Raw genomic sequence first — 16,663 nt, 5'->3', positions numbered from 1 at the left:
ACGAATGCAAATACAATTCATGCAACTCGATGCAAATAATTGACGAAGGTGCAAACATATAAAATTATCTCATCTTTTTCTTTTCTAATTACAGGGTTGGCTGAATGAATTTGAACGTGTTTATTACTCGATCATTAGCAATGAAACTGTCTTGACTTACTTTTACTTTGAAATAATTTCATTTGCCAGTAAAAGCTGTAAAAGCTTTATAATCCCTCGTTTGTCCACTAATTTCCGAATTAACCGTCGACGTTGCAACTTGTTTATTAATCAAGTTCTCTGTACACATAGAAATCTAACGTTTTTATACCCAAATCAGCATCTGTCCCAAAATTACTGGGGAAACGTTGCTCTTACTCTTTCAGCGTTAACAGCAACGTGTGCACCGTGCGCTATATTTTTTATATACAGGAACGTCCCTTTTTGAAAAGGTCTTTAAGTTACATCCCGGCCTGTTTGTTACTTCTGGCGAGGTCGTGTGGTTCAAGCGGCGGCAATTAACGTACTGTATTTTCTCGGCTAACCTTTTAATCTCTCCACCACAGCGGTTTATCTAAATTGTGCTAGTTGGTAGTGTGGGAACGATGCACACGACGTGTCATGGGAAGGAAGTAGAGCGAATGCATCACGATAAATGTGTCTGGGCTGTGAGCACGACTTAAAGGGCGGAGCTAAAAAAGGATTGAAGACGATTTACGTGGAAGGTGGTGATAAGTGCTTCAACAACATTACCTCATGCTATTTATATCATTTTTCCTATTTTCATACGTGCGCACGAATCATGCTCTCTGCGGGAGATCTGAAGAAGCAGCCTATTATTATTTATTTATCTTTCTCCAGAAATGATTTTTCTGCGTAATTCGTTCTTGTACGTTCTGATGTATATTTAATAGCGTTATTATTACTGTTATTTCAAATATTGTTCTTCATCCACGCAATGCGATTCTTTTATGTGCAATTTGATGATTCTTCTAACAGATGTTATAAATTGATAGAATACGTACAAGATAACACACGTGTTTAACATACAAAAAATATAAATCCTATAAATTCAATTTCATATTTTTCTACCTTTATAAATACACTTCGTATGCACGCTCCCTGAATTTTGCTAAACGTAACAATCAGAAAATTGGAAGGATCGTTGAATATACACCCGGAGGGATCGTTAACACGAAGCAATTAGTTCACATCGTATTTCTGAAATTTGTCGAATTTCTTCAATTTCGAGTAATTTATACAGAGATGGTGTATAAAGGTAGAAAAGGAGGCTGCTGAAATATCAGTATTATACAGACACTCTGTCGGTAAAGAGACAAGAGGCAGCGAGCACGAGGTATCCGATGCCACGAGCAGCTTATAAGTACGGTCCTGAGGAATGCGCCCGTCCGATCCCACGGCTTATACCCTCTCCTGTCTTTCTCTTTCCTCTTCTACTTTCTCTTTCTCTCTCCCGTCTCTTCTCGATGGTAATATCGCTAAGGTTAGGCCGTTCGAAGGCTTCTGCATGCATTCGAACGATCGGTGACTCTCCTAGATCGGCAAATTCAACGATCGATTCGCAACGGTGCCTATCCACTTTAGCTTTTCGCATGAGTTAGTAAGTAAATCCATAAATACATCGTAGTACCGCGACGCGACACGACCAAGAAATTAGAGAGTTAGAAAGTCAAAATCAGCTTTCGACGATTTAAAGCAACCGAGTGATGTATCATCGTGAGTGCGGTGGATACAGTAGCCCAGATGGATGTCCTAGGGATAAAGCCAGGACGAGGAATTTTCTGAATTTATCGTTGGTCATTAGGTAACACGTTTGTCAAATGAGATTAAAATTACTTGATATAGTTTTAACGGTATGCGTAGAATGTTCCGATCGCTGTTAGAAATTATCGAGTGCGTCATTTCAGAGTGGCTTTAATGTATCCCTTTTAGAAATATTCCTTCAACCAGATAGCAGTTTCCGAGCGTTTCTTTTTCCACGGTAACAAATTCCCATTTCACTTTAGATATTTATTCGTTCGGCTTCCTCGGAATCTTAGAATTCCAACTTTTTCCATGGGACTTTCTTAGATCGTTGGATCGTACGTCTTCGAAGGGATCCATGGTTTTTAGATTTTCTTCTAGCCTTTTCCTACGTCCATGTTTGGTTTAACCAGTTCGTTTCGGACTTACTGGGATAGTGGATCTATTTAACACGTCAACCAGTTGAACAGGTATAAAACAACATGAGAAGTGGCAAGTCGTTACTATATGTACAACGTTACGTTTCTTTCACGCATGTGAAAATCTTCGCATGTTTACTTTGTTTAAGTAAAATTCCACGCTATTTCCTCTTCGATCGGTTTTCCGCATATCGGAAAAATGGGAACGTAGCTAAAATATATCAGTAAAATCGTAACAAATATCCACATTCTCCCTCAAAATTTCTACGATCTTATTACATATTATGTATTAACTTATGCGTATTGTTGAAAATATTATCTACCGTATTATTACTTATCTCAGTATCTTGAAAAACAACTTTTTGCAGAAATGAAAAAGAAATATTTTCCAGATTATCAACTAACAAACATAGATATTCAAATATATGTAACTACATATCACAACTTTACAGCGATAGACGAGCAAAAGTTGACAAAGACAGAAGTTGAAAGAGCAATTTACAGAAATTTAAAAGAAAGAAGAAATATTGAAAGATGTAGAATCAAATTTTGTTAAAAACGTACTCTACGAATACTTTTATCCCGACGAAATGTTACCGTCTCCTGAATCTTGTCTCGTTATTAGTTATCAAATAATGTAATTAAGATTTCCAGTTACATACATTTGAACTAATTCGAATATAATTGAATAACATTGAAAATGTTCCTCTTTCCATGACTGTACATTACAACTGTGTGTAACAATAATACTTTTATCTCCCATTATACGCGAGCATGTTCTAAAAGCATGAAACGTGAAAGATTTCATTTTGTGTTTTGATTCTATAACAGTATTCCTCTTCATTCTAAGCAAAGTGTTCTCCGTTATATGCTCTCGTTCGCGTCATTTATTTCATCTCGTTTTACATTGAATAAAACTTGCGAGTTATGTCTTTACAGGCAACGAAACAACAACAAAAATGCCACGACTTTTTCACTAGCCGTTGGTTTCGGCTTGCCTCCATTTGGCGAAACAATGGGGGGACTTGGTTTCTTGAATTCCTACTTGCCAGATGCATCGGCATATTTGGGGTCATGTTGCGGTACTGCAACCTAATCGCGATCGGTTAATACGGTAAGATGTTCTCAATGATTTGCAGTCCGGCGCAGAACGAGCAAGCGCAACGGTTCAGAAAAGAAAGGAAGATAAAAGATAAGCCGGACGACGCGTCGCACCGCACCGCACCGCACCGCGTCGCGCGCCAGTGCCTTGGGATCATTTTAATGACGCAATCTTCGTTGACTCGCGTGAAAGTTGACTTGCGTGCAGGTCCTACCTGCTCTTTCCGCTCCTTACGAAGAATAGTTGGAAACGATACTATCGAATGTCTCACTGAGATCGAATGTCACGCGGATGATCTTATTCCGTTCACCTTACTGTCACGTTAATTGCGTTTAAATTGCAGTAAATAATAGACTGACTCTATATATATATATCGTAGTAACGCGTTTCAAAAGTGTCACGGCTGGAGATAATTCTGTTTTGTCTCAGGAGAATGTCAAAATGTGGGAGAGAGAGTTTAAGAGGAAGAATAGAAAATCAGAAAAATAATATTTAGTTAGCGTTCTCTAGAGTCTGTTCTTTTAGCCAAAATTAAGCGTTTAGCGTAAAACGTGTTTCGTGGGTTACCAAATAGTTTTTCGCTCTTCTGGAAGAACTTGTTTGAGTCGTGTAATTTTAAAAGTACATATTTGTGATACAATTATCGAATTTGTATGACCTATATGATAAGAAAGGTCCATTCTCTCGGATTATGAACACAGTGGTTCAGGAAAATATTCTGAATATTTCAGAGAATTTTTATGGATATATTATGTGTATTGTACGAAGCTTTTTAAAATTTCTTTAGCGCTGTAACGAGACACGAGTATGATTACATTGGTCGAATTTGAAACGAGTCTGAAAATGTGCGTGGAAATCATAAGATATTTATCGCAAGCATACATTTTGCAGAGATCATCAGAATATTCATTACGTTAATAAACCATAATATTTGTAGCGGGACTATCTTTAGCCTACGTTATACGTCTGATTGCACATTTGCAACAAATAACTTATAAATACTATACACATTTTCAGATTGGTATCAAATTTTATCAAAATAATTACGTGCTCCGTTACAATGTTAATGAAACTTCAAAAAGATTCACAATATATTCATAAAAATCGGACAGTATACGTATTCGTAAGAAAGTTTTCTGTTGTAAGTTATTTTTCTGAGTCATTGTATGTACGTACGTATTACATCAGAAACAATTTTGTGGTTTATGTACGTTCAACGAAGTCTACGGTCATTTTCTTCGAACAAAAATGTGTATCACAATTGAAATTTCTTTGCAACTGAAAAACTGAATATTTTTGGTAATTTAATAAATTTATATCGTAATTAATACTTGCGTCATTCGTGTTACGCTTTGGTAACTTTTGCATTACCTACCCACGATCTTTCTAAAGAGATCGAAAATACATTTAGGTTACGAACGCATAATTTGTCGGTTCAAATATTTCGTCGAGGTGAATGTGTAGCATAAAACCAATTCGTACCGAAAGGATTAATCTGCTTCTACTCGGCGACTATTTTTTTCTATATGATACGAGATATCAATGGAAGTGATCAAGATAATTTCAGATCCTAGTGCATACGTAAATATGATAGGTGGATACGCACGTAAAAGAACTTACTTTTAGTTTTTGAGTATGACCACATCGGCAACAGCAGTACGACATGTAGTCAGGTAATGCTGGCATAAACTTCAGCTGTTCCTGTTGCTGCGAGTACTCGTCTACTAGTTTGCGATACTGTACCCTGAAGATGGGCCTCGTTGTGCTCTGCGAGCCTTTACCAAGGCGTCCCATAATCGCAGAGAATGCGGCCAGGATTTTGCGCCTGCGTGTGAACCTCCTCATGCCACGGCGACCGTTGCACTTCTTCGTCCTCCAACACGATTTGAAGCGCACGGTTTGCGGCCTTTGCCAAATTTTGGCAATTTTTTCGGTTAATAAAATCAACACACTTGTCTAATCACTCGACAAATATATATTTGTCTTTCCGTTCACCGTATGAACCGAACACATCACACGATCGAGTAATTACGCGCAAATCACACGTGGGTTCTCCGTCATGACGCACCGTTCTCATAATAAATTTACCATTTCGTTCGACGAGTAATATCGCCGGTGGAACGTTATTAGAAAGTATAAACGGTCGAATGACTTGATGTTTCATACTTCATCTGTGGCTTACCGATCGAAGGTCACTCTTTGAACAAGCGTCAATCGGACCAAACATCAATTCGAGACGCAAATTTTCTTCGGAACAAGCTGTCGATTTAACTGGCACTCACTTGTCCACGGCACCACCTAGCACACTTTCTAATTCGCATACTACCGGCATACCGGCTGTACAGCATTCAGCACTACCCAGTGAAACCTTCATTCACTTATCAGCGAACAGGCACACTTTTCGAGGAATTCACTCCGTCTCCGCCTATGATAAAACGCGTAAAGATAATAGTACCATGGTGTTGCCTGAATACGACGTTCTTCCGAGCACTTGAGAAAACCAATTGATGCGTCTCGATCACTTTATGCATCCAGGAAAATCGTCTGAGGAATCTGGATCACGCACAAATAAAAATACTTCACAGAACTATGAGGAAGGCACGTTTCAATGATTGACACGTGTGTTTCTTTCCGGTGTCGATGTCTTCTTAGCTTCTCGTTGCTCGTTTTCGACTCGCTGAAACAATAATCTCGTCCATGGTATGTTGCTCTTCTATTTTAAAGTCGTCGCATAAACATCGCCTCTACGTGTCCGTAAGCGGAGCGAAACGTTTCTGTAGATCAACGACTACGACTATAAATATTGCACCGATTCATCGGGACAATAAAAGCGTTTCGCGGTATCCATGCTACTCTGGTACGGTCTTCGAAAATTATCCAGTACCACCTTGTACCGCTGTAAGGTATACTATCGTTGGCAGGTGATCATCCGTCTCTGATCCGGTAGACCGGTCCGATCGCTTTACGCGTGGGACACGCACGGAACATCCAGGGCTCCACTTCGTGGCGTATGTAGTCTTCACCGAGTGTCGTTCTGCATGCCGATCCGTGGAAACCGGTTAACGAGTTCGAAACTGCCTTTCGCTTCGTCCTCGTCGACTGTCAACCATACTTGCATCTACCACTAGCACGTTAACTTTGCGTCTTTTTCTCGTGCACTCTTCACTCCTTTATTTTTCTCTTCTGTTTTATCCTTATGGCTAACGGACACGAAAGCCAATCAATCGACTAGAGATATCGTTCTGACCTAAATTTTCCAATTGGCCCGATTACGTTGCTCGAACTTTACCGTTGATAATGCTACCTGTTGCACTGTTGCATATAGTAATATTCGCGGGATACCCGCGTGTCGTTTCGCTTCATCCCTGAATCGATTGATCCAAACGTAGAGACAACTAGCAAGCTCGAGTTCCCTACTAGTTTTACACGTTTTCTCTCTTTGCACTGAGCAAGCACTGCCGGATACGACTCCGTTATACGAACGTGGCAATACGAACGGAGTTAGATTTACGAGTAGAAAGACGATCTTTAACGTGACGACATTCCGTTCTCTGGCACAACCTTCGGAAGCGAGGTATACTCGTTACGGCACGACGATTTCACTGAAACTCCTAAACACCAAGAACCGAACAATACTAGTTTTTAAGGGAAAATCGGGTACATGATAAGTAATGATTGGTATGGGAAGAGAGAGAGAGAGAGAGAGAGAAAGAGAGAGATAAACAGAGAGAGAGAGAGAGAGAGAGAGAGAGAGAGAGAGAAAGGGAAAAAGAGAGACTAGTTTGAATGGAGCACGTTGATTCGGTTAATCTAGAAAATGTCTGTTTTCTAGAGCGATTCACGAGCCGGCAGAAGGCTTCGCGTGCCTTCTCTCTACTGTCAACTGGAAGGACTGGAGAAGAGATGCCGGTGAATTTTCGTGCCCCCTTCCCCTGGTGGACGTCGCAGTTTCGGTCCTACCTGACAGAGGCCAATCCAGGTGGTGCTCCTCTCGAGCGAGACGAGCTGCCTAGAGCATGCTAGCCGGCCCAGCAATGGCAATACCTCCCGGTACGTATAGAGAGAGACTGAAGTCGAAAGAAGAACACGAAGCAGGAGTAGCACCAGGCGGCCCACACGGCTCTATCCCCACCAGACCACGGAACCGAGCAGCAGAGCGACCGACCGACCGACCTCTTCTCTCCGACCGCTTTCTTGCTCCAACTGCGGCATTGAACACGTTCAACGGCAGCTGGCGAATACCAGCTATCCTCTTCCTTGTCAGCCTTTGCATCTGGCCGCTCTCCTTGTCCTGCTTTCGCACAGCCAGAGCCGTTCTCGAGAGAGGCCGCAACGCGCCGATCGCATGAGTTTGCGATTCGCGTTCTTTGACCTCCTGCCGGCACACGATCGTGGACTCGTGTCGGACCACGGACGTTACTCTTGATACCTTCCACTTCGTGCACGACATCCGCGACGTCATCGATCGAGGATCGATCGACGCGCGGTTCGCAAACAAGGGTAAGGTCCCGCGCGTTCCATCTTTTCGTGCTTTTTTTGCCTTTTTCTTTGGTTCGCAAACCTCGTTCCGAAAGGAGGTGCCGGCCAAGTCGATCTTCCCGATCGTGAAATCGGCCATCGTTAAACCGAGCATTCTTTCTCGAGCCGTGGCAATTCGGAAGAATCGACGCGGGTCAATTGTCGCGATCGTCGCAGGCAGCATGAGTACCGTTAGATCGACGGATTCCATAGGTACACGGAGAAAGTAGCCGATATCATGTTTAGCGCTATTTTATAATTGACTTTGTGAATGCAGTCATAAGTCGAGAAATTGAATGCATTAAACGTATGGTAGATGTGGGAGCTTCTTTTATTGATGCGCCCACTCTTCAATGGGCACTCCAACCGTTATGGAGGTGCACTGTAAACGAACGTATTTTCCCGCGATTGAACTTTCTAAAGCTATTTATATTTTATACACACGCGTAAACGCAATGTAATGCAGTCGCGCGTTTTTGAGATAGTTCGACGTCTCTGCTTCGAGAAAATCAGCAGAAAACCTGCAAATGTTTAGAGTGCTAAATACGATAAAATATTGGTTTGTATATGTTCACGAATTTGGCAATAAGTATGAATATTAGTCCATGTATGTACATATGTACACGCACAAAATGTCATATAATCGAATGTGGTTATATGTACATCCCTGCTCCTAACTACTTATAAGTATTAGGACACTCATAGAAACTTAAACAAAACCTAAGAAATTATTAGGAAATTGTCAGAACATTTTGGGAAAACGCTGAGCTATAAAGAATTCATATATTCAATAGTATAATAATAATCTTATTAATTTTCGATGTATCAATATAATAAAAATACATTATTCTATTTGTTGTCATTCGGTTCTATGCAGAATATAAACGATTTTACGAAATACATTCAGATCTTGAGCAGATTTATCGAACTTCTCTATTTCATTCCTTCGATGATATTTAGGTTAAAAAATTGTGAAGCTTAATATATAATTGTTATAATTTACTACATTAATTTGAACAAATTTTTGTTACAACGTAATGTAACGTCGTGTATTCTTGAGATAGTGGTTTTTTTAAAGAAAAAAGTTATTAAAAAATTTATTTGGACATAGACACTCATATAGAAGATGTTGCAACTGATAATTTTATTACAATGTGGAAATTGTAAAATTTCATCCGTGCAAACTATATTATCTGGTAAAGTTAAATATTTCATCAATGTTAAATATTGTAGTTTTTTCCGCGATAGAGAAATTACAAATAAATGAACGATGGAAAGAATAATACCTTTCGCAAGCTGTCTCCTAATAATCTTTTAGTTTCATTGACATTAAATATTAAATAAAAAAAGGAAAAAAGAGATTGTTATGAAAATTATAAGAACGCATCGTATACAGCATTCTGTAAACATACGTACATATATTACATCAAGTGAATGAGATAAAAATCTAAGAAATAATCGATAGACACTGAAAAAGAACAGTTTCAATCTATTGGATTAGCTGGTATTTCTAAAATAAATGTCATGAAAAATTTCAAATTCTACAGGACTATAAATCCTGGCTACGTATACAAATGTACGTTTCTTAGAGTTTACACAAATTATAGGACCATTAGCATTAGGTAGAAAATAGCTTATTGTGCCGAGATAAGTTTTATTGGAACACTTTTACCGATGTCTTCGTAATAACACCATTATTCACAAGGCGTGGAGTTTCGACGAAGATAAAAAGATAGATGCGTGTAACAAGAGATAAGCGGCATACATAAGAAAGTAGCCTATAAATTACACAGAACTTTTCGGTTATCGAGATAAATGGGAAAATGTCGTGTAATCGCGGATTTACGAGTATCGATGCTTTCGGGAAGAAAAAGCGTTAAATACGTGTTTCTTCAAGTTACAATATGCAAGTCGGATAATTCTTTCTCGATTTACATAGGATACTGGTTTAAGAACTATGGTACACCATCCGGCCATGAAAATTAACAACAGTTGCATGTTGATCAATCTAAAAAGTTCAAAGTAATAACAAGTAAAGGAGGATAATTGAAAATTCAAATATTACGTCGTAACGTGTAATTTCTACGAACTTACGCAAGCAAGTCGATCACTTGGTCAGTAATAAAGTAGATAATAAAAATGTAGATGGTATTCTCCTGTAAACGATGTAACATTCTGTTAACAAAGTAAACCTTCGCGATATGAATTGCAAACAGTTTTCAATTACAGAACATTAAATAATCGAGACGCAAGGGAAAATGTCGTATAATCATATATTTTTAAGATTCGTGAGGTCCGGAATTTCGTTGGACGAGCTATCAAGTTCTTTTTTTTTTCCGGTATAAACAGAAAGTCGAGTTAGGAATACGGGAGCTGCTCTCAAATTCAATTACCGCAGTTACCGCGGAAAACGGGGTGGACGAATACGAGGTAGTAAAGGTAGTACGGCTCGCCGGTAGCCAGAGCTCGTAAATGATCTTGAGTTAATCGTCAACCCTGGCTAATTTAATGTACAAGAGATTCCACTCGGTCGTCGTGCTCGGCGTGAATTTCACGAAACCTTAAGGCGCGCTCCTAACGCCGGAATAAATCACTCGATACCCTTTCTTCGGCCGTGGACTGGAAGGAGGTTCGAGGATAATATTCCGCGCGATCGTTTATGCAGATCACGCGTTAAGATTCAACGAAGTTCCCAACGAGAAATCGTCAACGATTTCCTGTCTTCTCGCTGAATTTTATTACGACCAATGAAAATTACTGTCTACCGCCGCTCTTCTCGACACGTAGCGAACAGGTTAGAAATGTTACACCGATAGGCAATGCGTTGTACAAATTTGTAGCATCGTCATACGGTGTGACTGGAAAATTTACTCTCGTAAGAAAGATATATGTGTATTACTGACGTAAGAAAAGTTACGAGATTCGTGAAATCCTGAAACTTGTCGAAGCCTGCAACTTACGTATATTGACAAATCGTTCTAACGAAATGTAAATATTTGTTCAATTCTAGAATGTTGTAGATATATGTATAAAACATGCTGTATGTATTTTAATTATTTAAATATACATATACTGTCTGAATAACGTGCCGAAAGATCAAGTGTCTCGAGTGAAGTTGTAAAATGTATTTATAGTTTACAATTCCACAAATATCATATAAATTGCATTCAATTTCCATGCAATTTTGTGCTCGATATTTAATACGACTAAACCTTTCATACGTAACGCAAATTGTTTATTCTGTCGTCTAAACGAACACGATACAAATGTTACATGCAGTGTATATAAATCTTGTGTAACTCAGCGCGTTTAACTCGGTTGCTGCGTAAGAGCTTGGCAATGCATGGTCATAGATCTTGCAGAATTTACTTCCCACGTATGTATCATATATCTGTTGTATCGACGAAACAATCTCACGTGCAATTTCGGCAAATCTTCGAGCTGATGTCGAAGGTTGAATTCGCGACAAAAGATAAGGATGTTACTTTTTGTTACGGGCATCGGCGGCTTGTTCGTTTTCTTCGTCGTAATCGACGGAGGAGAGGGTCAAGCAGGGCTAATAAAAAGCTACAGAAAGACCCGAGGCTGCATACCTTACATAGTCGCACGCCTCCACGCGACTCGCGTCCTGCAAGCCGCGTCGCGGCGCGGCGCTCTGGTCTGTTCCTTCTAACGGTCTCAACAGCCGGGATGCCTTATCAACCTGTGCTTTCAAGCTCTCCCTTCAATCTCTGTTTAGCGAGCCTGTTTGAACGGTATCAGCATGTTTAACCACCTCCGAGCTTGCGATTAGGCCGAGATATTCCTGTTTGACGTCCAATTATTTTTAAAGCTAATAGCACACAGCCGAACCTCGACTCTCTCAACTCGAATCTCGAGATCTAAAGTCTTCCCCATAGGTAGCAGACTATTATATACAATGTTGACTATATGTGTCCTTTAGTTTAGCCAAAGATTCCAAATGAAGTTTAACGAAGTTTCCTAGTGGTTTGTCAGACTGTCTCTTGTTCGTCCGTGTTTTATGAACGGAGGTGTACGCAAATAGCTTTACTAAAAATTGGTAGAACGAGCACCGTTTCGAATGCATTACTATTGGTTGTAAAATTTATGCTTCTTCGGCGGTCAAGCGTAGAGTGGCGCGTTCAACGACTTCGTGTCTCAATCCTTCATATTTTCCACGAGAGTCGCGTCGCGTTGGCGAGAAGCTGATATCGCAGACGGAATAAGAAAATTAAAGTCGGCTGTTAGTCATTCGTTGAAGCGTTGTTCGTGACAGGACAGTCGACCGTAGGAGCTTCTTACCGTCCGCGAGAATCGTTCATCGTCGATCAAATCTTCTGTCTCTTTCAACAAATGCGTTGCGTACTGGGTGGATCGCGTGCAGCCACGGTCTCACCAGGAAAACTCGTCATGATCGTCACGAATAGAAAGCCAAAGCGAGTCCGTGTTCGTTCGATTTATTCCATTTCTCGGTAGGCGCTGATGTAGCTACGGGGTGAGGTAGCAAGAAGTGAAATGAGGGTACGACATCGAAAAGAGGGGAGCGTACGCAGCCACCAACTAGGTACCACTATTATCTGTACGAGAATGCCAAGGTCAACCTCATTCCAAGGCAACAGTGGCCAGTATTGGAGTACGTACCCGCTGGCTGATATCGTCGCACCAAGAAGCTACCTGCGCTATCCATTTTTTCTCGTTTTTCCAGACATAAATTCTAGTAAATGCTCCACTGAAACCTTCGCTCTAACTCTACAACTGTCACACTGCCCTCCTTAATTAAAACCTCCTATCTATCGTTTCGAGATTGAAGAGAGCTTAATCGTTTTTTTTGTGCTATCATTGTTTCTCTTTGTTCAATTAAAAGTATCCAATCGTTATTTCCTAACAGTCTGTGTAATGTAAGTTTACTTGAAAAATAATATTTATGAAATATTTCACAAACCGCGTTACATTTATTTGTACTTCGATTTCTATAGGTAAGTGAAATATAGATATGTTGAAAGGAAAGTTTCGAACCGACAGATCATATCAACATCAAACATTTATATCTGTAGTTCGTGATTACGAAACGAACATGTACCTTCATTAGTCAAGTCTTACCAATGTTGTAGCATTGATCGTGCTTAAACGCAACCATTGAAATATCACTTGTACACAAGACGATATCTTAAAACCAAATGCTGTATCATAAGTTTCCTTTCATCAAGTATACATGGATATAGTTACCGTATATACCGTAATAGAGAATTTACAGAGAAAGTTCCCATGAAATTAAAAATATCCATAATTAATTGGAGGGTTTACGTTTGCTAAGAAATTTATTTAAGAAAACGACGTTGCATGTTTTTTTCTTAATAAATAAAAAGTATTACAAATTCTATAACAATAGATATTATATAAAATGAAAATAATTTACTTTAGGAATCGAATAATATTTAAATACCTACTTTTGAATAACATTTAACTTTTTCCCCAGTAGCATTGCAGAATACATGCATCAGTTAATTAAGATACCGTGTACTTTTGAAACGAACAATTTATTGGCGTACAGTACGGTAGTCTGTTGCACAATTACTCTCAGCTTATCTCGCGAGTTACGTCATTATACTTTCTAATTTTTAGTATTACAATTTGTCCACGTAAGTTAAACGTATTGATTACTTACTTACAACGATTAATAATAACATTGACATTTTTCGATGAAATAGTAAATGATATAAATTGTTTGATTACAGTAGCATATTCTTATAACTAAACAATATGTGAAGTATATCATATGCCCGCGTTTTGATAGTCTTTTACTTTCATAGCAAGACAAGCTTCTTCTATATCTTATTTTTTATATAAATTATTTGGATCTGTATCGATTATTGCACAAGGATATGGGAGATTAAGCGAATAAAGTATTTAAATAATTTTCAATAGAATAGAGCATAAAACATAAAACAGTTACAAAATGAAATTTCAATACTTTATTAAGGATGTTGCGTAGTTTCGATTTTAAGCGTAACTTTCCTTCATATGACTAACCATCAGCCTGGACAGAACCGGATTCTTCCTTTATTTTTATCTTTTACTAAAATCAAAAGCGTATCAGGTTCTTACGATGAAATATGTATGCTTATACATTATGGATAAGAGAAATTTCTTGAAAATAAGTTTCTTAATAGTACATTATAGACAACAGGAATAAATATATTTTACCACAATATTTGTTTTTAATATATGCTTTCTAGCAGAACTCTATGAAAATTAGACCAATTAAGCAATTAATTTTTTGGTAAGGAAGCTACAAAGTTCTGTACGTTCGTACATTGATGAATACTTTACTGTGTCCTTACATTTTTATGCCATCTTCAAGACAAAAATTGCTATTACTATTAATGAAACATAAGAAATAGATAAATTATTCAATGTCAGTTTCGGTATTTTCGTGGATAAACCAAGAAAATTTATCACGTTGTTCCATTTAATTTCTTAATCACAGTACCGAGTAAATATGATATATAAAAATGTAAAGAATGCTCAAAGTAAAATATTCGTTATAATATTTGTTAAATGAAACACATTCCTACTTTTATATTCTATTTCTTCAGTCATGTTCTCAGAAATATGAAATTCTATGAATATCCGGTCTTGTAATGTGATCAAATTTATATAAATTTAGTTTGTGAAAATATACATACAATTCTTGCACGTTTCGTGTAATGAGATCTATTTTTTCGTGAAAATATCAAGATTAACCTGGTTTTCTATCGATGCTCTGTCGGCCAGGTACCAGTTACATTTTATGGCGTTCTTGCTATAACTATCACATACTACCGCCACCGATGTGTCGTGCCTTCTTTGAATGCGTAACTTATCGTCGCTGGTATAGAATTTTTTCTTCGACCGATAGAACCGTGGTTCTATTGCCACGAATGTAGAATATGCTCACGATAAAGGAAGTTCAGTTCACGTGGTTGAAGTACCGAAGTACAGATTGGAAACTTTGATCGTCGAACGATAGTGCGAGTATTATCATTGTTGTGCCAAATAAATAAAATTTCTTCATCCTATGTATGCTAATTTTATAAGAACAGGAGTATATTAGATAATGGAAAAATATATTCTTTTGCATCTTTTTTAGACAATAAATTTTCTGAATAATAATTGTTTTATCCAATTTCGGAAATTCAGCGTGTTCCTTTAGAAAAATACATATCTTTATGTAAAATTATATAAGATTATGTATTATTTAATATTACTTAAGATAAGATATAATATTTCACGTTGTTAAATATTTTACATAAAAATCACCATGTACAACAGAAATAATAATAAATACGAATAGTAATAAGAAATAATTTTGTGACAGAGCTGTAATATTCTCCGTTAACGATGATTTCCTTCTTCTTTTGTGGTTTCCAGATAACGTGAACTTAAACTTCGCAAGTATTCCACGATGATTTACATCTCCGGTAAATATTGTTCGCTATCCTAGACGTTGTGGTAATATCTTGAAAAGGAAATGATAGTAAGCGACCGAAGGAATGGAACAGGTGGTTTTTTATTCAACTTTCGCACGCGACTATTCGCCGCGGATACAACTGCCTATGAAAAGTAACTGCCATTACTGCAGGTGCACGAAGCTGGCATTGGACATCACGGCCATTGCCAAGCGATCGTTATGAGAGCTTAGTTGAGATTACACCGTTATCAGCAGTCGCGCTTTTGACATCGGGCTAAACCACAAAAACCACAATATTACCTTTTATCGTGCAATGCGGAAGACTTTCAATACGTGGAAGAAAGTTTCCTTGCATTATTTTTGCCTTTTTTTTTTTTGTTCCTTTCTCTGCTTGGAACGCAACAAGGTTAGAACTCTTCTTCGTTATAAAGGATCATTTACCGGAAGAAACTGGGTGCGATGAAGAATAATGACATCGTTGTTCGAAAAGGGAGCGATAGAGGGGCAACGGAGTTGGCAACGCACTCGTACTTGAAACGAGATCTCAAGTAATTACGTAGAAAATAAGAAACGACAAAACACTGGGCCGAGGAAGACCTGGAAGACATTTTACGTAATTGTGGATAATACGGGAGCATGATCAAAAAGAGTTTAATTCTAGACGACGAACCCTTGTATTCTCTTGTTCCTTTTTTTTTCAATTTTCTAACAAATCTGCTTTTTTTTCAGCCAGAAGGATAATGAAGTTCCTCGAATTCAGAGCATTCGTTATTCATAATCTTCGTGCAGTTTAAAATAATATTTCTATAAAATGGTAGTTCTAGGATCGCTCAATACTCTGTGTTTTCAATCTAGTTGTAGATTCTTTCACAGCGATAGAACGCTATCCTACATTCATCCCGCTTTTCATTAATCTGAATTTCTCTGCATTCAATCCTCTTCCTTTTAATTCTTTACGCTTTACTAATGAACATTTCTGTCGATTCTTATTATTAACTATTTCTTGTTGGAAGAAACCGAGCCGTCGGATTATTAGCGCTTGCAATAGAGAAATATTTCGTAGACAATAAAGCTATGTAGACAATAGAAAAAGTTCTCAGAAAACATACAAATATATACAGAAGCAATATACGAGGCAGAGTCTCAGAAAGTTGCGAATGAAAAATAAAAAGAACGTGTCATTTTTATAATTAGAAGTAAAATACTCGTATTGCCATTCCCAAGGAGAAATGATTTTCTACATTAATTATTCGTACCTGTAGCATATCTTATATTTTCGAAAATCGTTTTACATCTTATCATTTAATAATTAAATATTTTTATTATTTTTTACGTGTTTATCCGGTTTTTAAAAATACAATTCCATTTTCCTCTCAGGCTTTGCCCTCGTAACGAATGTAATTATAGCCTGCAGTTTAAAACTGCCTGACT

General features: G+C 38.1%; 2 protein-coding genes and 1 long non-coding RNA gene across 10 annotated transcripts in view; 1 reads left to right on the top strand and 2 right to left on the bottom strand.

Moving 5' to 3' along the window:
• Nucleotides 1-16,663, bottom strand: part of LOC139990284 (EGFR adapter protein) — a 282,495-nt gene that overhangs the window by 43,913 nt on the left and 221,919 nt on the right. Inside the window, exon 1 of one of the 8 annotated variants that reach the window (XM_072009412.1) lies at nt 4,885-6,114. The exons of the other annotated variants lie outside the window; for them this stretch is intronic. Coding sequence (XP_071865513.1) covers nt 4,885-5,109 — 225 coding nt within the window. The 5' untranslated portion in view covers nt 5,110-6,114. Of the gene's footprint in view, nt 1-4,884; nt 6,115-16,663 lie in introns of those variants that run through there. 8 annotated transcript variants of the gene reach the window in all.
• Nucleotides 1-16,663, bottom strand: part of LOC139990287 (UPF0389 protein CG9231) — a 72,793-nt gene that overhangs the window by 49,525 nt on the left and 6,605 nt on the right. The window lies entirely within an intron of this gene.
• LOC139990288 (uncharacterized) lies at nt 6,135-9,639 on the top strand. Its single transcript, XR_011800539.1, has 2 exons — nt 6,135-6,272; nt 7,097-9,639. It is a non-coding gene; the product is annotated as an uncharacterized lncRNA (long non-coding RNA).

The sequence above is a fragment of the Bombus fervidus genome, chromosome 8 (genome assembly GCF_041682495.2).
Source record: "Bombus fervidus isolate BK054 chromosome 8, iyBomFerv1, whole genome shotgun sequence".
NCBI lineage: Eukaryota > Metazoa > Arthropoda > Insecta > Hymenoptera > Apidae > Bombus > Bombus fervidus.
This window is presented reverse-complemented; position numbering and strand designations above follow the sequence as displayed.